Consider the following 26,878-nt stretch of genomic DNA (forward strand, 5'->3'; position numbering starts at 1 on the left):
CTGGGCATGAATTTTGGCTCTGCCACTTGTATGGTATAAGGTCCTTGGATAAGTCACTTATGCTCACTAATCTGTTTCCTTACTTGTAAAGTAGAGACAGTAATATCTACTGCTTAAACTTGTAGCAGTCAACAGGGAGTAATCAACGTACAGTGATTGACAGCTTACCCAACACAGCAAATGTTAGCCATTCTTGTTACAATTTTCAGAGTTAAAAATAAAGGAAGTGTGGTTTCAGATAAGATATGAAATTTAACAAAAAAGTAGCTATCCCACATCTGATAAATGCCAAGACACATTAGTGAAGCCAGATCAGTCATTCCTCTGGAGAAACACTTCCAAAACTTTCAACATCACTTGGAGTAAAGCCAAAGTCCTTATAAGGCCTTCCAGGCCCTGTATAGTCTGGAGGCCCTTCACCTCTGTGATCTGATATCCTACCCACCCCCCAAAGGCCTCAGCTCTCGAGTGATTACCATCTGGCTTCTTCCCCCAACCTGCCAGGCACATTCCTGGCATTTCCTTTGAATGCACCTACTGCCTGGGTTGCTTACCCCATATGACCACATGGCTAAATTCCTCATCTCCTTTCTGATTCTGTTACAATACCTTCTCCTTGATGAAGCTCACCCTGACATCCTGTTTAAAGTTACAACCCTTCGGCTTACCACATACCACATTGAGCTATCATGAGTTCTTTTTTGCTCGTGTCTCAATGAGTCTAGACAGTGAGCTCTTAACTGACCACTAGACTAGAAAAGTGTATTGATAAAAAAAAAAACTTTTCAAGTAAAACAAAACAAAACAAAAACCTGTATTCAATTTCTGATTTAGAAAAATAGTTGCTAAGTGACCTTAGGGAAATTACTTAATGCTGGCCCTGAATTTCCTTATCTATAAAATGAAATTATAATATTTACTAAAATTAACTGGAGCTCTCATCCAAGAGACAGAAGACACAAAACAAATGCTTAAAGAAAGAAAGGAGATATAGTGGCATACCAAATCGAAAATTCCAAGAGTTTGCTCTTTCAGGCATAACTTGATTCAAGGGCTCAGATGATGCCACTAAATTTCAGTCTTTCTCCATCTTTTGGCTTTTATCTTTTCTCTACTGAATCCATCCTCAGGCTCTGTATATTGTGGTAAGATAAAGCTTTGAGATGCTCTTGATCTACATTCTTGCAGGTTTAAGTACAACAGAAAAGACAAGTGTTCTTTTTCCAATAGTTTCAACAAAAGTCTTGGGGCTGATTTTGATAGGCTTGAATTGGATCAAATGCCTATCCTTAAAATAATCACTAAGGAAATAAAATACACTAATTTGCTAACATCTAGGTCGCATGCCTGCCCCTGCAGCTGGAATCAGTCCTAAAAACATATAGAAGGAGCAGGATGTAATTCTGCACAAGAAATTTAGGGTCATGTTTCCAAAGAGAGAAAAAACCAGTGCCAGGTCGGCCAGAAATTCTTATACCATGGATCACCCTCTCATATTTTTATAAAACTGAATTAAATATAATTTGTAAACACTCATGAATAATGTTGATACATAAACACAATGGTCGATACATAAAAGTTTCTAATGCTGACTATAGTTCTTGGCACATAGCAGGTGCTAAGAAAATGTCAAGTGAATGAAGTGAATCAGTAAAAACTGATCTGGTGGAGTGATTCTTAGGATGAGTAATTTACAGATAATTTTCATTTATTTTCAGTTAACTCCCTGGTTAGCTTTCTTGTTGGCAGAGATTGTAAGAGACTAAGTGACATCTATTGTTTTTACAGCTTTCCGAATGTATCCTACTGAATCTAATACTATTATACTCAGGCACAAATATAGAAAAAGCAATTTCAGCCTGCATCTCAACCCACTATAGCAGTTAACTCATCCAACGAATGCATATGGGGCTTCAGTTAAGTTTCCAGACTACGCTGGTACTGAGAATGTAAACAAAATGACATGGCACCATCATCAAGAGCTGGATTTCTTTGTTTCATATGTAAGGATTATAGGACATAACAATAAACATAGCAAAGAACTGCTTATAGAATAGAAAAAGAAATAGGCAATTTAAAAGAGTAAGCAACTTACCTAAATACATATTTGCTGATAGAAAAGAAAAATATAAGTGATAGTACTTTTCAAGAAGTTAGTAAGCATCTGTAAAATTCTGAGAGAATTTTAGGGGCTTTACTTAAGAAAGAGGGATGGGGAGGGATAGCATCCAGAAAGTATCATTTAAGCTAAGAGCTGAAAATGAGAAAGAACTTTATATGGAACTAGAGGGAGGAGCTGTTGAGAATTCAGGCTTGGCGTTTGTGCTAGAAAGTGAATCCCAGCTCTGCCTCTGACTTCCTGTGTGACTTTGGGAACATAACTTCTCTCTTTGCCTCATTCTCTTCATCAATAAAATGAAAATAATAGTAACTGTGTTAAATATTGATAAGATACTACTTTCCTCTAAGCCCTTATCTTCTCTTGTATAAACTGATAACATTCCCCCCCCCCCAGCCTTCCTGTCTCTTATCCCCTGCAACTCACCCATGATACTACTGCCGAAGCCATTTTTCCACACTGCAAATCAGACTGTGTTACTTCTTGTACAATGATTCGTCTTTACTTTTTGCAAATTATTTAGTACGGTGTGGCCATCCTTCCATGATACGGTCCTTGTCTACCTCTCCAGTTTTATTTTTCACCATGGCCCCTCACCACCCCTGTCTTAACCCTTAGATTTACACACATTAACTAAAAGTTCTTATAACTTGGCATGTTGGCTGCTAACTATCTCTGTAACCTTTGTGTAGTCAGTGTTCTCTGCCTGGAAATTTGGTTTTGGTGAATGCCAGAGTCAATTCTATTATCTCCTCCAACACACTCTTATTAGATTCTTCCAGCAGGCCCCAACCTAGAGCTGACCACCATACCAGATATATTGGATTTCCTCTTGCTCCACCCCAAGTGAATGATAGTAATGCTTTGTAGGTATGTATGTGGCAATGGGAATGATCTAATGAGAAAGGGAAACTGATAATATAAGAGAAAGGGAATAACTGAAAGAGAAATACTCATGAAAAAAAATGTTAAAGGAGTGGCTTATAGAGCATGGGTGGAGACATTGGCCTTTGAGACAGTTGGGCCTCCCTTTTTCATTGTAATAGAAGGACAGCCCACAGCACAGATCGAGGTGAATTTGGATTGATACACTGAGTGGAAGGAAGAAGCAGCAGTTCCTATTTCATAGTTTCCTTTTTCTCCATGAAGCATGGGACGGGGTACTGGCTAAAAGTGAAGACAGAGAAGACACCATAGCAGATTTGCAGAGAAGGGGGGTATAAAATACCAGTCTGGGAGACTGGAAGGTTGAGGTAGTAATAATCTAGTGTCCAAAGGGCTGTGAGGCAAGGTCATCGATTGAAAGTGAGGAGGTCCTGTTGGAGATTTGAGAAGAGAGGAAGGGAAGTATAAAGTGATTGTCGGGCAGCATTGATGGTCAATTTGAGATTTGTGTTAATGAATTTACAGTGAGAGAGTCAGTGTGGTCAGCATCGATGTGCATTTTCCTGCAGGACCATACAGCTGCTCAGGTGGGAACATGGGGAAGTAACATCTGGGTTCACTCATGATTGACTTTTTGCTGGATGATATGGTAGGAGCAGAGAATGACAAGGGAGTTGTAGATTTTTCGGAAAGATTGTCATGGGTAAGTGTGGTTCTAAGGCATGCAAAAAGAGATAGGAGGGCATGAAGGAATTATTGAATGTGAAAAGTGGAAGAGTCAGTAGGTTCATGGTCTAGTGAAAGAGTAAACATGCTGAAGTGGGAATTCAAGAGTACCTGTGCTGATCAGACAGTGGAGTGCTGAAAATAGATATTTTAAAAGAAAAGCAACTATGGCAATGACCTTTTATGAATAGTCTTTTCTACACATTGTGTATGGCATGTTGAACAATTTTATGAGGACCTCCTCCCCCCAAAACTAACATATAAATCAGAAAGTCAAGCCACAAATGACTGTAGGTATTTAGCAATGGCGTTAGTAAGCTAATCAATGATCATTTCCATGTTTGTCCAAAACTCAGGAGTCAGCTGTGAATAATCCTGGACTTCAGGATTTTTATAAAGGTAAACCACATGATCCTAACACCTAAAAGCAACTGTTTTCTCTAAAGATACAACAAAAAAATAACTGACATAAACAGAGATTTTCCCTAGTTTCCTCACATGCCATTGTTCTTTGTTTTAGATGGAGCAGAACTGTGTGAGAGGCCATTGAAAAACAGTTGTTCATACAGTTAGAATGATTTTCTAGTTGCCACAGCAGAGGTAACAATACATAATTGGAGTATCACTCCTCACATACCCTGAATTTGTTCCCTGTTTCTATTCCTGGTCCAGAATTACTGATTACTGGCATCATGAATCTACCCTCTCCTGATTAACAATATAAAAAAAATTAATTTTTTTGTGAAGGTATAAAATTCATTCAAAATGGGAAGTTTATCACTTCCTAAGGTGGCTTAAAACACACGATGAGAAGCAGACAACCTGGACCCAGAAAAATGTGATTTCTCTTATTTCCCAAAGGATCTAGGAAGCTCCTAAGAGGAGAAAATTGGAGTATTAAAATCTGCCTACGTTTCACAGCAATATCATTGATAAGGAAAAAGTAGTTGATGAAGGACTTGAGTTAGGGATGTTAGTGCAAAGATGTTACCATATGACCTTACTTTTACCCTACTGTCTCTATAGAAACATGATTTACTTACTAGTTGTACAACTTGTTTTAGATGTTTGGAGATGGGTGTGTGAGCCTGTTGTTGCCATAGTGATGTGGGTATTCCAGGATTTTGTTATTTATTTCTTGCTAAGTATTATACCTGGTTTCCACTATCAAGATAATGATATTGAAGCCATATTTTCACAGTAGACTATCTAGCTTCCATTAGCTGTGGGAGTTAAAGTTTTTATACTTCCCATTATTTCTTTGTTTTAAATAAGTGTTTTGTTGGAACAACTCAGCATGGTATTCCACTAGTTACTAATCAACATTACAAAATGTAAGACAATGATATATGATTAATACTAAGCTTGTATAGTAGTGCATCTGTTGTCATATAAATATAAACCAGGAATATAAAATAAATAAAATAAATAAAATAAAATAAAATAAAATAAAATAAAATAAAATAAAATAAAAGGAAGATATGGATACAATAGACCCCTGTATCCCCTGTTTCCTGTGATTATCAGTTGACATCAATGACCATCTTGTCTGGCCCTGGTTCATTTTCAGACTTACATAGTACTGATTGCCTCTGAAATTTTCTCTTCATGGCTTGGGCCTCAGAGCTCTTTAGGGTTTTGAAACAGTTTGCTTTAAAAGCCATTGAAGGTACTTTCAAGCCGCATTCTTCCTCCAACAACATAGTCGTATCTAGAAAGCAAAAGTATGGATTGTTTTTTTCTTTTTAAGTTCCTGGTTTCTCGTTAGACCCAAAAATAAAATATGTAAAAGTTTCACAGTACTGTAGGGCAACTGATTTATGTACAAATCCCATTCTTTCTATGATTGGAAGGATGTTTCACGGCAAGCTTTACTAACTTTAACCTTCTACTCCACCCTCAGTTTCCATGCAATTCGTTTCTCACAGGATTAGAAACTATGCTTTTATTTCTTAAAGGGACTTTATACATGTTCCCAAAACATAGCATCTTAAAGCACATTTAAGCCAGATGAATGTCGTTTTACCAGGTATATGAAGTGACTCTTCTACTCCAGTCACAAATGACTTCAGGATGGTTAGCAGCACCATCGTGCATGTCTGGCTTTGATTCGTATACACCTGTGAATTGTCTCTGTGGAGAAAATGTACAGAGGTAGCATTTCACTTTTATGTTTTTCATCAAACAGCTTGCTAGTGACAGAGGGAAAGGTATGAAAGTTGTTAGGGAAAACATTCTCTATTACCAGGAGGTTGTTTCTTCAGAAGTCAGAGGCTTGTGTGCTTTGTGAAAGGAATACTAAATTAAACCTGTACTAGAGAATTTCTTTCAGGTAATCAGGCTTTACAAAGCCACCTTTGCCTCATACGAGCAAAATGCTCCACAGGTAGCTGCTTAGAAGTTATTTCATCATAGAATTAAAGTCACTTTGATTCCAAAATGTATGCTTCTGTTGTACTAATAGGAAATAGGCAGTGTCTGAAACATTCTCAACCAAAGAACTAATGGCAAGTCCACATTCGTTACTGGTGTCGGATGGTTTGTGGGATCCAGGAAATCTCACTTGAGCCTCCTTCAGAGCCTGGAATCCTACCACCACAAGTTTAGTCCTTTGAATTAAGGCTTCGTATTTCCAGCCTTTATTAGTATAAGCCAAACCCTAAGTGGGCAACATTTAAAATCATTATTAATGCAAGAATCAGACTCTTAACTATAGAGAACAAATACGTGGTTGCCCTAGGGTGGGGGGATGGGTGAAACAGGTGATGGGGATTAAGAGTATTTCATTACAATGACCACAGAGTAATGTATAGAATTGTTGGATCACTATATTGTACCCCTGAAATTAATATAACACCGTATGTTGAACATGCTGGAATTCAAATTAAAAATCTAATGAAAAATAATTATTAGTGATGATCTCTTTAAGACATAATTTGTCAATTTTCTTTATATCCTAAGAGCTACTTGTGAGAGAATAGACGATAACATTATACGCCCAATTTTTCTAGGGGATCGGGAAGATGGCAAACCTGAAATTCCAATGGCTGCCTGGATAGGCATATCTCTAGGAACTCCACCACGCAGTTAGAAAGAAGTAGGAGGGTGCTGAGTGTCTTTAAAATGGGATGTCAAAAATAATATCGAAACAGGGAGGGGGACAAAACCGAAGAGACTCATAAATATGGAGATCAAACTGAGGGTTACGGGAGGGGCTGTGGGAGGGGGGATGGGCTAAATGGGTCAGGGGCATTAAGGAATCTACTCCTGAAATCATTGTTTCACTATATGCTAACTCATTTGGATCTTAATTTTAAAAAATAAAAAATAAAATTGAAAAAAAAAATGGGATGTCAAAATGAAAGATGGTGGAGGAAACTTTAGGTCCAATACGATGACCATATTGAAAAATTATGTTGGCCCAGGATCTTAGTCTTCTTTTCCTTGTGATTCTTGAGTAGATGCTTTGATCTGTGGCACTGAAATCTTATGGGTGGATTCTGCCTTTCTTATCTAAATAGATTGGTTCCATTTTATTGCAAAACATTTCGTCGTGCCTCTTCTAAGCAAACACCAAAGCCGTGGCACGGCATTGAGAATGTAGAGAAAACACTCACAAAAGCAAAGCTCCTTCTACAAATGTCTTCCCACAGCACAGGGAATTTCTCCCCTGCTATTGGAAGGACACTGAAAGTCAATGCATTTTAGTTTTGACTACAGCTCCTCATTTGCTTTAATTTAAAGGTCCCAATCTCAGTTCTTTATGGAGTGTTTAGGTTTCCTTGTAGGTCTCTTAGGAATCGTAAGCTTCTTTACTCTTTAACTGTATACTGCACTGCTGTAATTGAAGCTCTTTTGTTGTTGTAATTTCTTCCTAATGTTACAGTTTCAGTCAAGTGTTCTTTCCCTCTGGAGGCATTAATTATGCCCAGTTTTGAAAATGCCCTTGCTTAGTGTATACTTTTTACTTCCAGTGCCAAATCATACCACTGGTTCCTATTCTTCCCCAAGGTGAAAGGGTTTACCACCTTTTTTCTTTACTGTTTAGCACTCACCATGCCCTTTTTCACCAGTTAGAAAGTCATTCTTCATAGTTTCCTGAAGATCACCAATTTATGGTACCTATCTCAGGACAGAGGATCTAAATTTTGTTTTGTTTGCTATCAGCTATGAAAGTATTGGTCAGTAGAGCTTATGAGGGTCTCCCCTGGCTAAGGATTTACCTATGGTTTATAGCTTGTCATTAAAATCAAATGGTTATTTTCCAATGGCAAAGCCTTCACTGAGATATAAAATTGAAAGGGAGGATCCTTCTTCAAATGTAGCAGAGAATAGTGGAAAATATCCTCTTGTTTGAAGTTAGGTGATTTTTCTTTTATTTAGTCCTGGTAACTGTTTCAGATAAAACACAGTTAAATGGATTCTTACTATAATCAAACTTAATAACCTTCTTTTCATTCACATACACACATGCATACACACATACACACACAATCCATCTCCCACTAAAGAGGAAAGCCTACTTAATTATTTTTTTACAAAAAGTTATATACTCTTCATCCAATTAGGAATAAGTTCCCCATGATGAGAACATCAATTTGTCTTTTAGTGCTTGGAATTAAGCGATTTATCCTAAAGTCATCTGTTTCTGAGAGTAGTACAAGTCTATTTCATTATATAAAAATGAAGTACACTGAAATTTATTATTATTTTACTGAACATAAATCAGGAAATAGATTCAATATACATTACCTAAGGACTGACATTTCAAGCCCCTTAGCCATGTGTTTCAGTAAATGTGTTTCCATGTTCATTTACTGCTACATTTTGAATCATTGCCTCTGCCCATATGACTGCTGATGTCTCTCCCTTCAGCCTGAATGAACCCATTTCATTCCAAGGGTGAGAGCATCTACAAAATAATAGAAAGCCTTGGCCTGGGCTACACAAAACACTTTCTTGTTATCATACTGTACAAAACTCAAAAGAAGAATTGATAGAGTCCAATGTAGTATTTTTGTATTTGGACTTTGTTTTATTAAAATATAAATAAAATCACAGTATCTCCCAATATTTTTATGAACATTTCTCTGCCTACTTTGACAGTCTCAGATATTTTATTGATTCCATCTTATTGATTTGTGCATATTTTATATTTTATTGTATAATTTTAAGGGGTTTTCAGTTTATGATTTGATACAAAAGAATTGCACTTATCTCTCCAATTGTACAATGAAAATTTGAAACATTGGCTTGAATATACATACAGAAATACACATTGAAGGTAAATTTGGGTGATCCTGGTAACATAAGTTAATTTCAAATGCTGGGCAATAATTATGAAAAGCTCCCAACATGACCCGGAGAGTATCAGTGAGTTCTCCATTCTGCTGTGGGATTTCTCTCTGAGATAAATGTCGTTCTATGTGTGTTTTTCTCTCAGGAGGTCGAGCTGTGTCGTGTTAGCAGTCAAGAGAAGCTGGGCCTGACAGTCTGTTACCGAACGGATGATGAAGAAGACACGGGCATTTATGTCAGCGAGGTAAGAAATGCCGAGGAGGGTAAGGAGGGGGAGGGAGACTCTGAGGAATGGAGTCAAATGACTGGCAATGAGAAAATCCTTGGGAGGCTTGAATGTGAAGAATTGGCCATGTTCCAGTACTTGTCACTTTCAATTAGGAAAGTAAATTATGTTGCCCAGGTAATGTAATTATTATCAGCCTGTTTAATGTGGACAGTTTCACCACAGAATCCCAGTAAGGAAAAGTGCAAAAATGGGAACATTGCCTGAATTTGAATAAATTCCCTAAGGATGCAGAAATTCAAGCAAAGTTTTCGATGAGAAAACGTTTGTCCTTCCATTCCCTTTATCAGTGCTGTTAACAAGAGCACTGACTAATTGCGTGTTAAATCTAATCTCACAGATGTCACATATTTTACTCTGCTGGCAGGATTGATAAACTTGAATATCCAAGGAGTGTATCTATAAGTTTGTTTTTTTTTTAATTTTTTTTTCAACGTTTATTTATTTTGGGGACAGAGAGAGAGCATGAACGGGGGAGGGGCAGAGAGAGAGGGAGACACAGAATCGGAAACAGGCTCCAGGCTCCGAGCCATCAGCCCAGAGCCCCATGCGGGGCTCGAACTCACGGACCGCAAGATCGTGACCTGGCTGAAGTCGGACGCTTAACCGACTGCGCCACCCAGGCGCCCCTATAAGTTTGTTTTATTCAACCCCATAATCACTGTCAGAAAGTGAGATACTTAAATGTGAAACATTCTTAGTGTTAATTACCTTGGAAAAACCGTGAAGCAAAATTTATTATTATAGGTGACTTTTTAAGACTCCCAAAAGAATCATTTTGAGAGTAGTAGGGTGTAATTTATTTTAATGATATGTACACATGACTAAAAATTATATACATGCAAACACACATATAGATGCATGTGTATTGTCTAATTCCTCCATATATATGTATACACACGCATATATATGGGTGAAACTGTCTATGTATGTATGTATATGTGTGAAAAAGAAGTTAGAGAAACTAGATACTAATTGACATCCCATGCTGTTTCAAGTGTTCTTGGCCATGATCTTAAAATCATTACCTAACTTATTCAGCTTCAGCTTCCTCAACTAGAAACTTGGTACAATGCCTATCTCATTGCTTTTATAGAGGTGTTTAGAATATGGGAAAGATAACATATTTAATGCACTTTGAAAACTACACAGCTCTATAAATGTAAATGTTACTCTTTATCACTTTACTGACTGGCTCCTGCAATGGAAAAATCTCTAGAGAATATTTGACTGATATACCTCTTTTAAGTGGACAGCTATGATAAGTCTTCTAATTATGGTGAGGAAGTAGAGGGAAATACCTGCAGAATTGTCCTTTGTAATATGTACCGAGGTACAGATGTCGACGTTAAGCACTAGGTTGATTATAGTTCTGCAGGTAAAGTTTTAGATTGTGAATGGCTTCTCAATAGGATACAGTTAATTAATCATGCCTCACTTCCCTCTATTGAGTCTCTTATTTACTATTTATATATGTCAGCTTTGGAGCTTAACTTTCCAGGGATAATAAAGAAGCCACAGGAATTGAACATATGTACTTGGAAGGAATATTTTCCTTATACATCTTACATGTAATTATAGTGTCTTTGTTCTTAATTGATCACTTAAAATTCACTTATTAGGTGGATAAGAAAGTAATATCTAACATCTGGACAGGATGGATCAACCTCATGGCTATACTTGAAATACTTTGCTTGAAATAAAAGCTTTGATGTAATAAGTTCAAATAAATGGCTTAGAGCCATCATGTAAAATGTGATAGATGGTATTACCCCCAGTGAACTGTGTTTGGCCCATTAAAATGTTGGTAAACTCTAAATAGAGTCTTAAATATCTATTTATTCTAAAATAACTTATAGTTAATAACTTTACCCTATAATGTAAGGTAGAGCCTAGTAATAATCTACATGGATAGGATTTTTTTTTCATTTTTTGAGCAGCATCAATTATAAATCTCTATAAATTAATGTGCTCATGAGACAGAAATTTCTTTAATAAGTATGGACTTATTATATAGCTGTCAGCTTTTCTAAGACCGCTAAACCAGGATTTAAAGATTACTCTAGTAGAAAGCAAATTTCCTGAGTCCAGAGAATTCTAGTATTAACATCTGCTAGAGATCATGTCTGCTGAAGACCATACCTGACGGTCTGGATACAGAAATGAGTGAATGGATGTAAAAAAAAAAAAAAAAAAAAAGAAGGAGAAGGGAGAGGAGAGGAGGGGAGAAGAGGGGAGAAGAAGGGAGAGAAGAAAGAAAGAAAGAAAGAAAGAAAGAAAGAAAGAAAGAAAGAAAGAAAGAAAAAAGAGGAGGGAGGGAAGATGGAAGGAGAGAGAGAAAGAATGGAGGGAGGAGGGAGGGGTGGAAGGAGGAAGGGAGGAAAGAGGAAAAGGGAGGGAGAGAGAGAAGAATGGTCTTCAAATTAAGTTCTGCTCTAGTTCTCTTTAATTGTATTATTATTAATTCTAAAGTGGTCTATTTATATTTTTAGAATCAGTGATATTTGACAGAAAAATTTGACATGCATTTTGTAAATCAGTAGAGAATTTTGAACCAGGTTACTAAACATATTTTTAACCATATTTTTAAGTTTCTGGGGAAATATTGCATATCCAGTTGAAGATGTGTGTTTTCTCCATTACAGGTAGATCCAAATAGCATTGCTGCCAAAGATGGCCGAATTCGAGAAGGGGATCGTATTTTGCAAGTATGTGGCATAGTCATTTCCTCTAGTTTCCTACTATTTGTTCAGTAGTTTCAATTCTATTTAGTTTTTTATAAAAAAACTAGGAAAAGAATTTGTCTTTTCTAGATATTAACATTCACAAAACACGAAGCTATCAAGTAAAAATGTTTTTAAAATGAGGATGGTACCATTCATTAAGAATTATTAGCTAATAATTAGTGATTGAGGCATCATCTCTGGACTTGGATAACTCCTCTTCAACTTCCAGCACCACCACTTACCTGAGCACATCACTTAACCTCTCATCGTAAGCCTGTTTCCTCATCTTAAAATATGATAATAATAAAACATTGTTGCAAAGGTTAAATGTGATTATGCATGTGATATGCTTCGCACACGGCGTGGTGAGTAATAAACATTAACTTGTATTACTACCAGCAGCAGCAGCATCAGTTACTGCTGCCTTTTCCAGAATAAATTAGGTAAACATGGATTCCTGTGTTCCATTGCTATATGAAAGTCTAGAAGTCTGAAGAATTTTATTTGTTGCTGGGGACGGGTGGAGGGGAACACCTTCTTTTCTTCATGGAAATGTGAAAACATAGAGACTATTTAAATTTCAGTTTAAAGATGATGAGCAGCTCATAAGAGGGGAGGTGGAGCTGGTAAGAATTCCAGGCCAAATTAGGAATAACCCTGAATGCCAGTTTCCGCCCTAAACCCACCTTGACCCTCTCTGTCTCCTCTGAGTCCTTTCCCATGCAGAATGGCTACAGAAAGACACACAACTCCCCAGATTTTGTGTCCAGATTAATCCAAGATAATAACAGAGGCCTGTCAGGGTTGAGTTTCACTGCAGATCACAACTATGAAATGGGGAAGATGACTTAAAAGCCGAAGTGAGGGAGCTATAAACTGTTAAAACATTCCACATAGCTTTTAGTCTTTGTGATAGACCTACAGTTCCCATTTCTCCTTCCTAAATGCAAACCCTTGAAGAATGTTTCTTTGCATTTGACGCGAATGGATTCAACACTGTGCCTAGAATGAAGGCTTCAAAAATAGACAAGATGCCATCCCAGCATTTGGGGCACTCCAGGGGTAGTTAGGAAGACAGCTGCATGCACAGATGATTACGATGCAGTGTGGCATTGTCATGATAGAAGTGTGCTCACGCTGCCCTGGGCACATACCAGAAGGTTATTCTGCCCAGCCTTCTGTTAGTCTTTCCTTTCTTCGGGGTACAACTCACTGATTCACAGCACTTCTTCATACCCTTTCTCTTCTCTAGCTAGATGCTACGGAACTCCTTTTCCATCAAGGACCCTCTACTAAGGCTCCAATTAGGAAAGAATAAAAGTATGAATTAGTGGTCATTCATGGTCCTACTAATTTTTCAGAAACTTCAAGAAACTTCAAGAATATGTAACTTCTATTTCTCTTGGTCCCTAAGTGGTGACCTGTAGTTTAACAAAATGGAATGTGTCATAGGCTATATCAGGGGAAGGGAAATCAGGTAACCAAAGCACCGTCTTGTTTGCTACCATATTTTCGATGTCTTTCTCAATCACACATGAATAAGTGAATGAATGAAACATAGGTATTTAGTGGAAAAGGTAATAGGATAGATGAATCAAATCTGTAGTAAAGCTTTACTGATACAGCCTCATTAAAAAATAAGGGCACATTTTTTGTGTGTGAATCACCCAGATAATGAAACCTCCAAACATATTTTATTATTATTATTTTGATTTGGAAGTAATTATAAATGTATTGTTCACCTTGTTGACATCTACAGTTGAAAATACTCAGTTGAAAAGAATGTAACCTTTTTTTTTAAATGTTTGTTTAATTTTGAGAGAGAGCACAAGCGGGGGAGGGGCAGAGAGGGAGGGGAACAGAGGATCCAAGGCGGACTCTGTGGTTATAGCAGAGAGCCCAATGCAGAGCTTGAAGTCAGGAACCAAACTGTGAGATCATAACCATGAGCCAAAGTCAGATGCTCAACTGACTGAGCCACCCAGCTGCTCCAAAAAGAATGTAACCTTCTTTTGATGCTCAAGGGTCTGTTGTGCCCAGCAATCATTGCACAATTCAAGAATACAACAAAAGACTCAGTGGCTAAAAGGTCTGGAAGATTTTGTGCACCAATATAAAATCACCATAGTTGGCTACGTTTTCCGATGTGTTGGGTCTATTTTTTGTCATGTTTCTCTTGTTTCCAGTCATCACTCCTTTCTCTGACCATCTACTCTCCACATTTGACACCTTGTACTGCACCCTCACTGGCTCCCTTCCTAATGCAGCTAACCACTGCCCCATAAGGTAGATATACAAATGCAGTTATTAAAATTGCATCTATTAGTTCTCAGAGTAGAGGTAGATCAAAATAAAGTACATGTGTTTTCATATGTGCATACTATATATTTTGACACTTCCTTATTTGTGGCTATATTAGAGGCAGATAAAGTTTTCCGATACAATATTTGCAGGATAATAAGGCATTCCTTAATGGAGTGGGTTCATTGAAGAAACAACAGCAGGATTGACAAAATTCCGTTGTCTGCCTGATTACTTTATATTCAGTGACAAATATGTCACACTTAATGAACAAATACATGTCACATTAAAAAGCCTAGAATTCAAGTCTATTTGCACACACAGAAAACAAAGAGTCTTAAGGGTAATGGTGAAATTATATTAAATAAAACTGTGACAAAATTGTACCCATAGACAAATAGCTCCCATATGGTTGATGAGGAGATTATGGGATACCCTGTAATGAGCAATTAATGACTCCTGTCTCAGGGAGATGAGAGGGAGAGAACGAGAGGATTTACTTCTTATCCTTGGAGTTTCCTGGCTGGCTTTTATTTAAATGAATCTCTTTAGGGCATTTGTGGTTTTAATTTCCTGTTCATGATGACCTAAGTAGAGTATTTCTATGGTCTGGTCCTCATTGTGAAACTAAAATTTTCTAAATGTACTGTATCATGGGACTTCACCCAGTGGCACCACCCACACAGATACATCGGATTGGCCAAAGGTAGGGATTATACAGAAGAAAAACCATCAACCACTTTCATGAGAGCATGTTCTAGATCTCATGTGTTTTTCTTCTGCAAGCCATCAAGTGTTCTGTCTTCCATGCCATCGCCACACACTTGTGGTATCAGATGTGTCCTCAGGAATTAATATGGGGAAGTCCTCTCACAAAATTGCAATGCTGAGTGAAGACAAGCATTTCTGAGCCCCAGAGAGAAAAGATTAAAGACAACATACGTGATCAGAGTGCTGTATTCTCATTTTCTCCTTGGGATAGTGAGCGTAGCAATATTGCATGTCGCAGCCTGATCTCATGTTGGCCAAAAACGTCAGCCATGTTCCTAAGGATTACTCTGACAAAATCCTGCAAAAAACTCAAGCAGTGGAACAATAAGACTTCAAATGAGCTTTCTCTCTCTTTCTCTGCCCTACACCTAAACTTATTTCCAGCATTTGTTCCTACTTTTTTCCTTTCTTCCCCTTAGATAACTGTCCCCCCCCCACTTCTGTTCTTTCCACTTCTGTATCTCTGTACATTATTCACCTTCTTTCCATACTAAAATATAAGCTCACTTGAAATAGATCATTCCTCTTTTGCCTTAGATCCTGGGTTTTCAAAGACATTCCATAGGTGGTGCCAAGAATTTTAGTTGCCCACCCACCTCTGGTACTTGCTAATATAGGTAACGTAAAATTTGGCACATTCAAGCAAAAAAGCTATATTAAACCATCTCTAGGCTTTTAGGGTTTTGCACACATGTGCACATACACACACACATATACACACACACACTCACGCACATACAGCAGATTGGGCCCAATGTGAGATTTTGGCTGATTTGTAATACCATGAAACTCTTCTAAGCCAAGGCAATATCTGCTTTGAAGTCAATGTTTACATATGCCCAGACACAGATAATAAGACAAGACCTATTTTCTAGCACAAATTTTCCTCCTTGTAACAAAAGGTACATGTTGCCTTTCTCCTGGTTCTCTTTCCCTCTCTTTTCTTAAAATTAAAGTCTTCCATTAAACTGTGGTGTCACACTGACACATCTATCTCATCTCCTCCCTGTGATTCTCGGTCCTTCACCTTTATGTCTGCCTGGTGTTGTCATGCACAGCAAACTGCCTTCCCACGAGCAGCCCTGTAGCCACAAGCCATCCTTCAGGAACAAAAGCAAATGAAGGTTGAAAGCTCTATCTGATTCCATTCCTCAAATCTTTTCATTCTTTGCTGAAACCCATGGCTGCATTTCTTGCCCCAATATCAGTCTGGGTGTCAAACTCATGTCCTGAGTTCAATAGGATCTACCAACCGGTGGGCTAAAGACACAGTTTTGAAAGAGGAACGATAAATTACATTTTAACACCAGATTTCTATGGTGAATTCATTTCATTCCACCCATGATTCTGGGTGTAAATGTGTTTCTACAACATGGAATCTGTCCTTTCAGGACAAGGCGTAGTGTGAGGACTGGAGACCATAGCTCTGGTCATGCTGAGTTCACAGAGGAGACAGATGAGTACCAACTGTAATGGGGCTGAAAATCTAAAACAACCACATTGTTTCTTGATGGTTCTCGAAGAGTTAGAAATACATATGAGATAGATGTATAGAGTACTAAACCACCTTTACTACTATGGACTTAATTATTGTGCATGAATTTTAATATATTTGCTCTGTTTAGAAGAAAACAATCTTTCCTGTATGGAGGATTTAAATATAGACATCAATGATGTTATAGTAGTAATAATAATAATAATAATACTAGCAAGAACAGTAACATCAATAGCACTACGTGGCAACCCAGAGCACTTCCTGTTTACCAGGCACTTGTTTCAACCCTAGACATGTATTGACTCATTTAATCCTTACAAGAACACTCTGAGGAAGGCACTAGTATCTGCACTTTCATATAGGGACCATCATAGTAACATCAAATAAACATGAATGAAGAGTATTTAGGATAGTGGTAAATGAACTTCAGATGCAGAATTTAGATGTATATACTTGAGCAAATAAAAGTAATGAGAATTAGATTTCAAACAGAAAAGGTGAAGAGAAGCTGTGGGAGAACATCCACCTCCATCTTCCTAGGAGCAAACACGCCAACAGTGGAGGGAAGATGAATGATTAGGTCCGTGATTAATACACAAATAGATGCATTGCAGACACAGTGTTAAGAATTACTATGAAATGGGGTGCCTGGGTGGCGCAGTCGGTTAAGCGTCCGACCTCAGCCAGGTCACGATCTCGCGGTCCGTGAGTTCAAGCCCCGCGTCAGGTTCTGGGCTGATGGCTCAGAGCCTGGAGCCTGTTTCCAATGCTGTGTCTCCCTCTCTCTCTGCCCCTCCCCCGTTCATGCTCTGTTTCTCTCTGTCCCAAAAATAAAAAAAACGTTGAAAAAAATTAAAAAAAAAAAAAGAATTACTATGAAATGGATGTAAACCCCCAAAGCTCAAAGAAAGTAAACATTTTCAAGTCCTTATTTTCAGACTACACCGAATTGGGGAGGGGGGAGGTGTAGTGGAATCCATCACTGCCAATTTATCTTCATTTGAGAAAAAGCCTTGGATTCAGTACAAAAATAGCTTTTCAGATGTATATTTATGAAAAAAACCACAAAATACCCTTTCCTATCATTAGTTACCATTTTGGAATCCTAGCTTCTGTTTTCTAATTTGATGAGTTTTATTGTGAGTTGCCAAAAAAAAAAGGAAATGCGCTTGAAACTTGTAAAAGCTGAATTTCCTATCCACATTTACAAGTGAAAAACAAAGGTGATATGCATTTGATCAGAGTAAGAAAATACAACATATGGTTGTATGATTCCCCCCCACCCAGACTCTTACTTATTTTCTGCTTTCTTTGTGTTCAGTATGTATGATAAGAGTCCAGGAATAAGAATAATTTACTGTGGTCCAAAGTTGAGATTCCTGGGCTTCGATAATTATATGTCCTTGTGTATCAGCCAGAATCCCAGAATCATCCAGAATCCCAGAAATGAGGAGAAAATTCTCACTAGTCTACTTCATGCTTTTCAGCAGAAATCCGTAGTGAAAAATGTTAATTATTGAAAAATTAGTCAGTACAGCCACATTTTCTATTTAATTTACTGAAATAATTAGTACTTATTTTAGATAGAATTACTTGACCTCTTCAACTAAAATTTCTTTCTGCATATTTTGATTATGTGCTATGGATCAAAAAATCTCATTGTCTCCATGGATTTGAACAATCAATAAAATAAAATAAATATAAAATATCCGAAGAAAGTCCAGTTAACTTGGAGCTAAATACATTTGAACGTGAAAATGTAGCTTACCATACAAACTTTAGGAATCTTATTTGCTGTGTCTGTAGAACTTAGAAAAAAGAAAAATATATGTGTGTGTGTGTGTGTGTATCTATATATATCTATATATATCTATATATATCTATATATATCTATATATATCTATATATATAGATAATATTGAATTCCACTGGAGTCTTTTTGATCCAAAGTTTACTCAAGCTTGGTTTCTTTCAAAAAGCCATTTTTACTCTGTATTAATTTTTAAAAAGTTAAGTATACTTAAGAGATGAGCCTTAAGAGATTTCATTAGTTTTGTTGTTTGAGGAAATGGATGAATCTTAGAAAGAGCTAGAGTGTTGATGAGGATGTTACCGATGCACTGTTCCTTGTTTTGATTATTTAAGCAATTGAAAGAGATCCTGAGAGTGATTTGGGGCAACTGAGTCAGACGCACACAAATATGAGATGATTAAATGAAAATGCAATCAGCAGTGGCCTGGGAGCATTGCCTGGTGAGAGATAATACCGTAGCTCTCTAATTGGCTCATAGCAGGCATGCAGGATGACGGATTTCAGTTGTGGTATTGCCAGTCCTGCTTCCCCCAGCACTATTATCTCAGAGTGACACTTCCATTACTCTGAGCGGAGAAAGATGAACGTCACCTGTCAGGGGCTGGTTAATTGTGTTGCTAGATGTATGTTGCCAGGGCGCAGGTTGGACATTTATGAACATAACTGCTTCCTCTGATGTCCGCCATCCTTCAGGGATCGATATGGCTCTTACAGTAAGCGCGTAATTGAGTGAAGGCACTTACCACTGAGGGGCTGGAGATGAGCCCATTGTGTGAGCTTCATTGTCCATACGTTCACCATAAATGAGCTGATATTTGCCATTTATTGTGTGCAGCATTGTGGAAATGGAAACTAATGTGCCACTTTCATTTGTTTTCTAGATAAATGGGGAAGACGTCCAGAATCGAGAAGAAGCAGTGGCGTTGCTGTCGAGCGAGGAGTGTAAGAGAATCGTGTTGCTCGTCGCAAGGCCGGAGACTCAGGTCAGAACACAGATCCAAAATCTGGAGACTGAACTTCACATCCATTGTTTGCTCGTCTATATCAAATCAGTACTGTGTTTATTTGTAAAGCTGAGTACACAAGACATAATTAACAGTCACCTTACCTAACCTACCAACCTGATCAACCTTATCTTTTTGAAAAAAGAAGGGAAAAAACACACAAAATGGAATCGTTATTCTCTCCTTCCACTTGCCAGTTATTTGAATGAATTCATCAATGAAAAATGGTTGACGGTATGATTTTTAATTCTGTGTGGATCCTTGCTCTAGGTTTCTATCTAAAAATATTTAATTGGCATATTAAGGTATCTTGAAGGAATCTTTAATGAGAGAATCATTAGCGTATCTAGCTGTCAACTTAAATCTTTTTAGGACAACTTTATCAAATAAAGTGGCCAACATAGCATGGTGTCGTTCCATGTATAGTAAATGAATTTTTTCCAAGTTTAGGGTGACAAAAACACCTGTCCGGCCAAAACCAAGATGATAGCTTCTAGGGAAATTGCTTTTTATATCTTTACAGAGGGCGATGTCATGACAGTCAAGGAGAGGTAATATGGTGAAAGAAAAGTGCTGTTGGTCCTTCTTTTTATATTCTTTTTATACCCTGCCACAATGCAGAAAAGGATAGCGCATCGTCACCCTTCTGTCCATCTGTCAGTAGTTTGAGTGAAGTTGGTTATATCACCATTTGTCTCCCAGGCTATTGATCTGATATTTCTCAAACTCAGTAACTACATACTATCTATAAATTACATTGAGTAAGTGTATTTCAGTGTCAGACCAAATCCTGACTTGAATATAGTGGTTATAAAAGATCACCCTTTCGGCATATATTTCCTTTATGCCCTTGACCATTCTAAATGGTTCCCATAAAGCCTGCTATTGCCCAAAGCAGAGTAAAGTTACACACCTGAGGTGTCAGGAGTGGGGAAGGGAGCCTACACGACTGTGACACGACTGGCTGGACTGCCTATTTGGGAGTAAATTGAAAAATGCGAATGAAATGTCACTAATTACCTGGAAATATGGCAACCCAGTTAGTCTCACTGATCCCGTTTTCTTGAAAAAGAACAGAATAAAGGGATTAAACACATGTTAGTTAAATTCATGGTAAATTGAAGAGAACGGAGTAGTTATCCCTGTTATAGAAAAGATATTTTAGTGTTTTAATGTGGGTTCCCTGCCCTTTCCATGTAACTGCTAGAGCACCTCATTAATTTAGAATTGAAGCATTTCCTTAAACCATGCCACAGAATGGCTATAATGGACTGCGGAAAGAATAGAAATTAATGACATAAGACTAGATCTATCGTTGATAGAATACATATGCTTGCTAGAACTGGTGGTATTTTCAAATATCTGGCTACACTCCTGATCCAGCAGATTCAATGTTGGAGGATGAATTTTCAAAGGAGACTTCCTTTCCACTGTTGAGGGGAAGATAACCATCCTGCCAAAATCGGGATCTGCTTTAGCCCCTCGATCCTAAAGAAACCTCATGCCACTGGAAGAAAGCTGATTGCCTTTAGAAAATCAGATTTCTATAAAAATAAGGAAAGAAAATGCATTTTAACACCAAATTTTTTAAAATGCAATTTAGGCAGTACATGCTATAAAATGCAAGAAAAAAGAAGACCAAAAAAAAAAAAAACCCATAAACTTGCCTTTATATCATCTATATTTTTTAATCAATTTCAGTATATCTTATTATTGCATTTTTGGCATATGAATTTTATCCCAAGAGAATGTGGAAGTTTTTTGTGTGCTTTCTCTAGGCTTTTTCTTTTTTTAATGTTTCAAATGCTCTCTGCATTCTTGGAAATGATCTACAGATTTGCTGGGGGCAATATGGTACATCTGTGCAATATTTTTAAATAACTCATTTCTTTCATTCCCTGTCAACTTTCTTTCATTTTCTGCCCATTTTCCTCCTCAGACCATTAAAGATATTGCTATTCTGTCCTATTCCCCTTGGGACATTGGGACAGAGAGGGCTCCATAGGAACTTGTAAACACTACTTTTGAGACAATACAGGTTGTTCTTTTCCCTGAAATGCCATGTGTGTTCCACACTGTGCAGACAGATCCCCCTGTTTCATAATAAGAGCCCTCCTTTCTCGCAGCTCGACTCAAGGGAAAGGTCTGTCTGTGGCGTAGCCTGAAACTCAGACTGTCATGAATGCACATCTAAGTAGAAAGGGAGATACAACAGGGAAAGGAAGTGAGCAAGAAAGATCTCTCCTTACTTACTCTGCTGTGTATACCTCCGCCTAGAGGAAAGACTTAGCAGACATACGCTGACTACGGATGACAACTCAAGGATCTGTGGGATTAGTTAATAAGAAAAGAGTTATAGGGAATCATTAATTTCTACTGTTTGTTCTTCTTATCTTTCCCACCCCTTCATTTAAATTTCAGAAGACTCTATTCCATCATTCACTACTTCAGAGTAAGCAAATATTTTGTTTTGACCTGATTAAAGAAAAATCCCTTGGTGTGCTTATGAAAAGGAAACATTTCTAGCTTTACGTCATTTCTTTTGGAGTCTAGAGTTTGCAGCTTCATGAAACTTAAAAGGGATTAGAGAATGTAAAGCTTGGACAATTATAAATTGAAATGGAATTGTTAGTCAGCTTAATTTTCACAGTTCATCTGCATATCAAAGCCAGTGGGGTAGAACTTGCTCAAGTTATTCAGGCTACATGAAGATAAATGAGGATGAATAAATGTGTCAACACTTTTCACCCCAGTCAAATCTGAGGTAATTTAAGTTCTAGGTAGCCTTTAATACATATCAAGAAACCTATAACTGCCTTCATATTGGTGAATATGACACATATATGCTAATGCCTCTCCAGGTGCAACCAGATGTCCTTCTTTCAGAATTTGTTTTGTCTCGAAGTTTTATCATCTCAGTTATCTTTAAGAGCTTACTTTGACATTTTTCAGGGATGAAAACACCTCAAACTAGAGCTGACCCTTGAGTAATGCAGGATCAGGAGAGCCAACACTCCCCACCCAGTCAAAATTCGCATGTAGCTTCTGACTCCCCAAGACTAATACACTGATAGCCTAATGTTGATTGGAAGCCTTAAAATAACATAAACAGTCAAAATTAACACTTATTTTATATGTTACGTGTATTATATACTATTCTTACAATCAAGTAAGCTAGAGAAAAGAAAATATTACTAAGAAAAGCATAAAGAAAAGATAGATTTAGATTACTGTAGTGTATTTATCAAAAAATAAATGCACATATAAGTGGACCTATGAAGTTCAAACCCCTACTGTTCAAGGGTCAACTGTATTGTCAGTTTTGGCTCATTAGAAAGCTGCTGTTTCTTTTAACACAGAGTAAAACAGAGCATGGACAATAATTCAGGTAATTTAATCAGCATAGACAGCTAATTTATGTAATCCAGCTCCAGAAATCTACTTTGAGGCAAATTATCTGTATTGACTGTCAACACTCATCATATTAGCAAGGTTTTTCACTTCACTTGTTATTGAGAAGCCAACAGGATTTATTCAGTTTAATTTGTGTAAGACTCCCACCAGAATACCTGCATCCTGGACCCACAAACAAAACCCTGCGTGCTCCACACTGCTCCATTCCCATTAAATGCACAATTTCAGATACATATACACATATATATATGTGTGTATATGTATCTATATTTTGCAATTGGGTGTGAAAAACGAATCAAAATAGACATGGATAGCATCACCTTTTTTTATGAGAAGAATAACTTAGAATTTTTCTCGTCTTCCCCCTAGATAAAATAAATGTCTGTATTTGTGGCAAGCAGCCATCTTGTTGACTTGGAAGCCATCTGCCTAAAAATAAAAAGGCAGGATGAGGGTAGGAGCATCAGTGTGTATGGGGGGTGGGGAACACTGTGTGTGTCGTCTCATTGAAGGTTGTTGTTAAGGAAAAAAGCCCAATTGTCTCATGGCCCTATTAGTACCATTGCAGTTCTTTAACACAGGGACTGTTGGAGGTAATGAGCGTGACAGCTGTGGATTATGCAATATGCTTTTCATACATTTTGAAAGATGGTAATGTTCTATTCTGTGAGATCTACTTGGCTATGAGAGAAACTCTGTAGCTCTGTTTCAGGAAAGGATAAAAGGCATATGAGTCCAATTTTTTTTTAAATCACTTTTTCCTCCTTCTGAGAGGTGAACTATCAGAGGCTGGTATTCTGAAGAGAATCATTATGATAAAAGGAACTGGTCAGGCATTGCCATTTAAGTTTACCCTATTTTAGCATGAGTTCCCACTAACCTAATATAATGTACTAATGTGTTCTTTTGCAGCTGGATGAAGGCTGGCTGGAAGATGAAAGGAATGAATTCTTAGAGGAGTTAAACTTGGAGATGCTGGAAGAACAGCATAATGAAGCAATGCAGCGCACGGCCAATGAGGTGGAGCAGGTAGGGCCAAAATTTGAACGACGTCATTTGAAATGTTGTTGAGTGGGTTTTCTTTTAATGGATAATCATAAATGGAGTAAAAAACTAAATCAAAGAGTTTGATCAAACACCCCTGTAATGGTAATTTTTTAGATGGGCATCTCAAATGAAGCAGAAGGAATAAATACATTTTTTTTTTCTGTTGAGATCTTTCTAGCTTGGAAAGCTTTGGGACCATTGTTGACAGAGTCTGGTAGTACTCAAACGTTGACCCAGGTACTATTCAACCCAATTCTGAAATTTAATAGCAAAAATATACCTTGTTTTTCGATATGCCAGCTGGAGACAAGCTTTATCTCATGCGATAACCTCTCCCCCCAAAGTTAACTTTACAATTTAAAATATAAATGTGTCTCTTTGAATATTTAGGCAACTATAGCATGATGGTGACATGATGTAAGCCATCAATCTGATTTATGGTTTTGGTATCACGGTTCCACCTATATACTCCTGAAGAGGAGTAGCCTTATTTGAGATCATTGACATCATCTTGCCTTAGGGTCACATAATCATTCAACCAAAAATGCTGAGCTCCTAATATGTTCCAAGTACCACACTTGATTCTGAGAATACAAGGAAAATGAACAAAGTTTCTGCTCTTAATTAATTCATTGCTGGTGAAAGGTTACAGAGGGGTTTGTGGCAAACCGAGTTTGGGGATTCTTTTGTGATCGTTGTTGTTCCTATTGGATAAAGACAAGATCAGTATATCCTAGATCTTTTAAAATATATCCTAGATTTATTGTGTGTTGAATTCGTGTCATTCATCTGCCTGATACAGCTTTATTAACACTTCTGACGTCAGTTTATTGATTTAATTATTGTCCTATTCTCAATGTTAATTCTTAACACATTCTAAGAGATAGTTTTTTTTTTCAATCCTGGACAGTTAGGCTTAAGGACATGAAACACAAACATCCTATCGCTTTACGAAGTTAATGATGGAATTTATTGACGTGCTAGCATTTCATAACAGAGACGTATGTGCACGTGTCTGTGCGTACATGCCCATATATTAAATAAATCGTTATATTGCAGACTACGGTCTCAACATAGCTGCGTGTGCGATGCTCATTGGCCACTTCACAAACAGTAGCTCATGCTCAAAAGCGATGCTGCTACTGTGGTGATTGCTTTTCAATATAGGCAGGACAGATTGAAATTTTTATGTATGACTTCAACACTGGCCACAGATAAAGATATTTTTTGGCGGCAGCTTCTGGTTACAAGCAAGAAAGTCCTTGCTCCAGGCTTTTTCTCTCTTAGATACAAAATGTGACCGGATACAGAATTGACAGGAGGATGTTGGAATAAAGAAAGAAGGGAGAAATCCTGTCCAGGTGAAGCGATAGGGTGTCAAATGCTGCCTACTCATCAGACGTAATACAAATGCTAGGTCGTTGGAGGTAATACTAGATGTCCCTGAGGTTAGATTCTCATTGTGTGGAAATTTTTCTTCACCGTGAGACTGAAAAATGATAAGAAGTGCAGAAACCTTTAAAAGTCCTTTGCCCTTATAAACAATAATACTACATTAGAAATGTCTTGGTAGAAGCATTGCCTGTCACCATAATAATTCCATAGGGAAATGATAAACGATAGAGTGGCATTACATTAGAAACTAGGAATTCTAGGTTTGAGAATGGAAAACCCTTTTTATTTTCACATTGTCTCATAAACCAGTGACTAAAGAAAGGCAAATTCAATAAAAAAATAAAATAAAAATGTGTATTCATACTACAAAACTTAAAAACACATACGCATTAAAACTTTCTTTTGACACACTATCCTTGGTCTTACGGCTGCTGTTGACACATTGCGGAACATCGCTCTTGGCATAATTTGCACTCCATATAAAAATAAGATAAAGAGGGGCACATGGGTGGCTGGGTCAAGTAAGCGTCAGACTCTTGGTTTTGGCTCAGGTTGTGATCTCACGGTTCTTGAGATAGAACCCCACATCTGGCTCTGTGCTGACAGAGTGGATGGAGCCTGCTTGGGATTCTCTATCTCCGTCTCTCTCTGCTCCTCCCCTGCTCTCGCTCCTCCAAAACAAATAAACAAAAAGATAAGATAAAGAAATACTACCCTTTTTGTATTTTTAAGCCCATCAAAGATATGAAAAAATAAATGTAAATAATATAGTATATAACCTAAAATGTCCAATATCCATAACATCCACTGGGGGTTTTATGGCACAGCCTGTTGATGTCACCACATTGTATACTATTGTCAGCTTGATTCGAGGAACATACGGATGTACCAAGCACTCAATTACTTATTTATAACATTATGTTTTGTTTGTTTTTTTATCGATAAGGCATTTAAAATCTCAGTATGTTTTCCACAACTGGGGAAAAATATTTTAGGGAAGGCTGAGAATCCTAGAATAACATGATACATGGTCATGTGCTCTCCTTTACGGCTGATGTTACGTTTTGTTCTGCCATAACTTCTGCGGAAGAAAAATATAACAATTTTCTTGAGGGACCTTTCAAACCTGTGCTAGAATACCTTTTCTCATGCATTCTGTCCTTCTTTAACACTAACAGGCTTAATTATATTGAATTGTATAATTATACCTACTAGACGAAATATACATATAAGATAGTGAGTGGACTTACACATAAAGAAAATACAATGTAGAAACTGCCATGTAGACTCGTATGTGATGAGTGACGGAGAGAACAATAACTTTACCCTGGTCACAGAGAAAGAACTACATATGCATCCTCTTAGGGCAGTAACAGTTAATTGTTCTGCATGAAAGCCAAAAACTACCAAGGAATAAAGTTTACCTACAAGTGTGTATTCACATTTATGTCAAAAATACACTTTTTGACATTAAGTCCGCATCTGGCAATCAGTGCTGCTCTGATTTTCATGAGAACTGTCACTCTCAGCAGAATAAAATTCACCTTTAAGGGATATTAGTGGCTGAGAGTAGAAAAATATTTTTTACGTAACCCAAA

General features: G+C 37.5%; 1 protein-coding gene across 1 annotated transcript in view; it reads left to right on the top strand.

Annotated features, from left to right (window-relative positions):
• The window catches only part of PDZRN4 (PDZ domain containing ring finger 4), a 367,593-nt gene that overhangs the window by 334,778 nt on the left and 5,937 nt on the right, over window positions 1–26,878 (top strand). The window contains exons 6-9 of the mRNA XM_047868671.1: window positions 9,174–9,272; window positions 11,960–12,022; window positions 19,302–19,403; window positions 23,751–23,867. Of these exons, the coding sequence (XP_047724627.1) occupies window positions 9,174–9,272; window positions 11,960–12,022; window positions 19,302–19,403; window positions 23,751–23,867 (381 nt within the window). The remainder of the gene's footprint in view (window positions 1–9,173; window positions 9,273–11,959; window positions 12,023–19,301; window positions 19,404–23,750; window positions 23,868–26,878) is intronic.

The sequence above is a fragment of the Prionailurus viverrinus genome, chromosome B4 (assembly GCF_022837055.1).
Source record: "Prionailurus viverrinus isolate Anna chromosome B4, UM_Priviv_1.0, whole genome shotgun sequence".
Classification (NCBI taxonomy): Eukaryota; Metazoa; Chordata; class Mammalia; order Carnivora; family Felidae; genus Prionailurus; species Prionailurus viverrinus.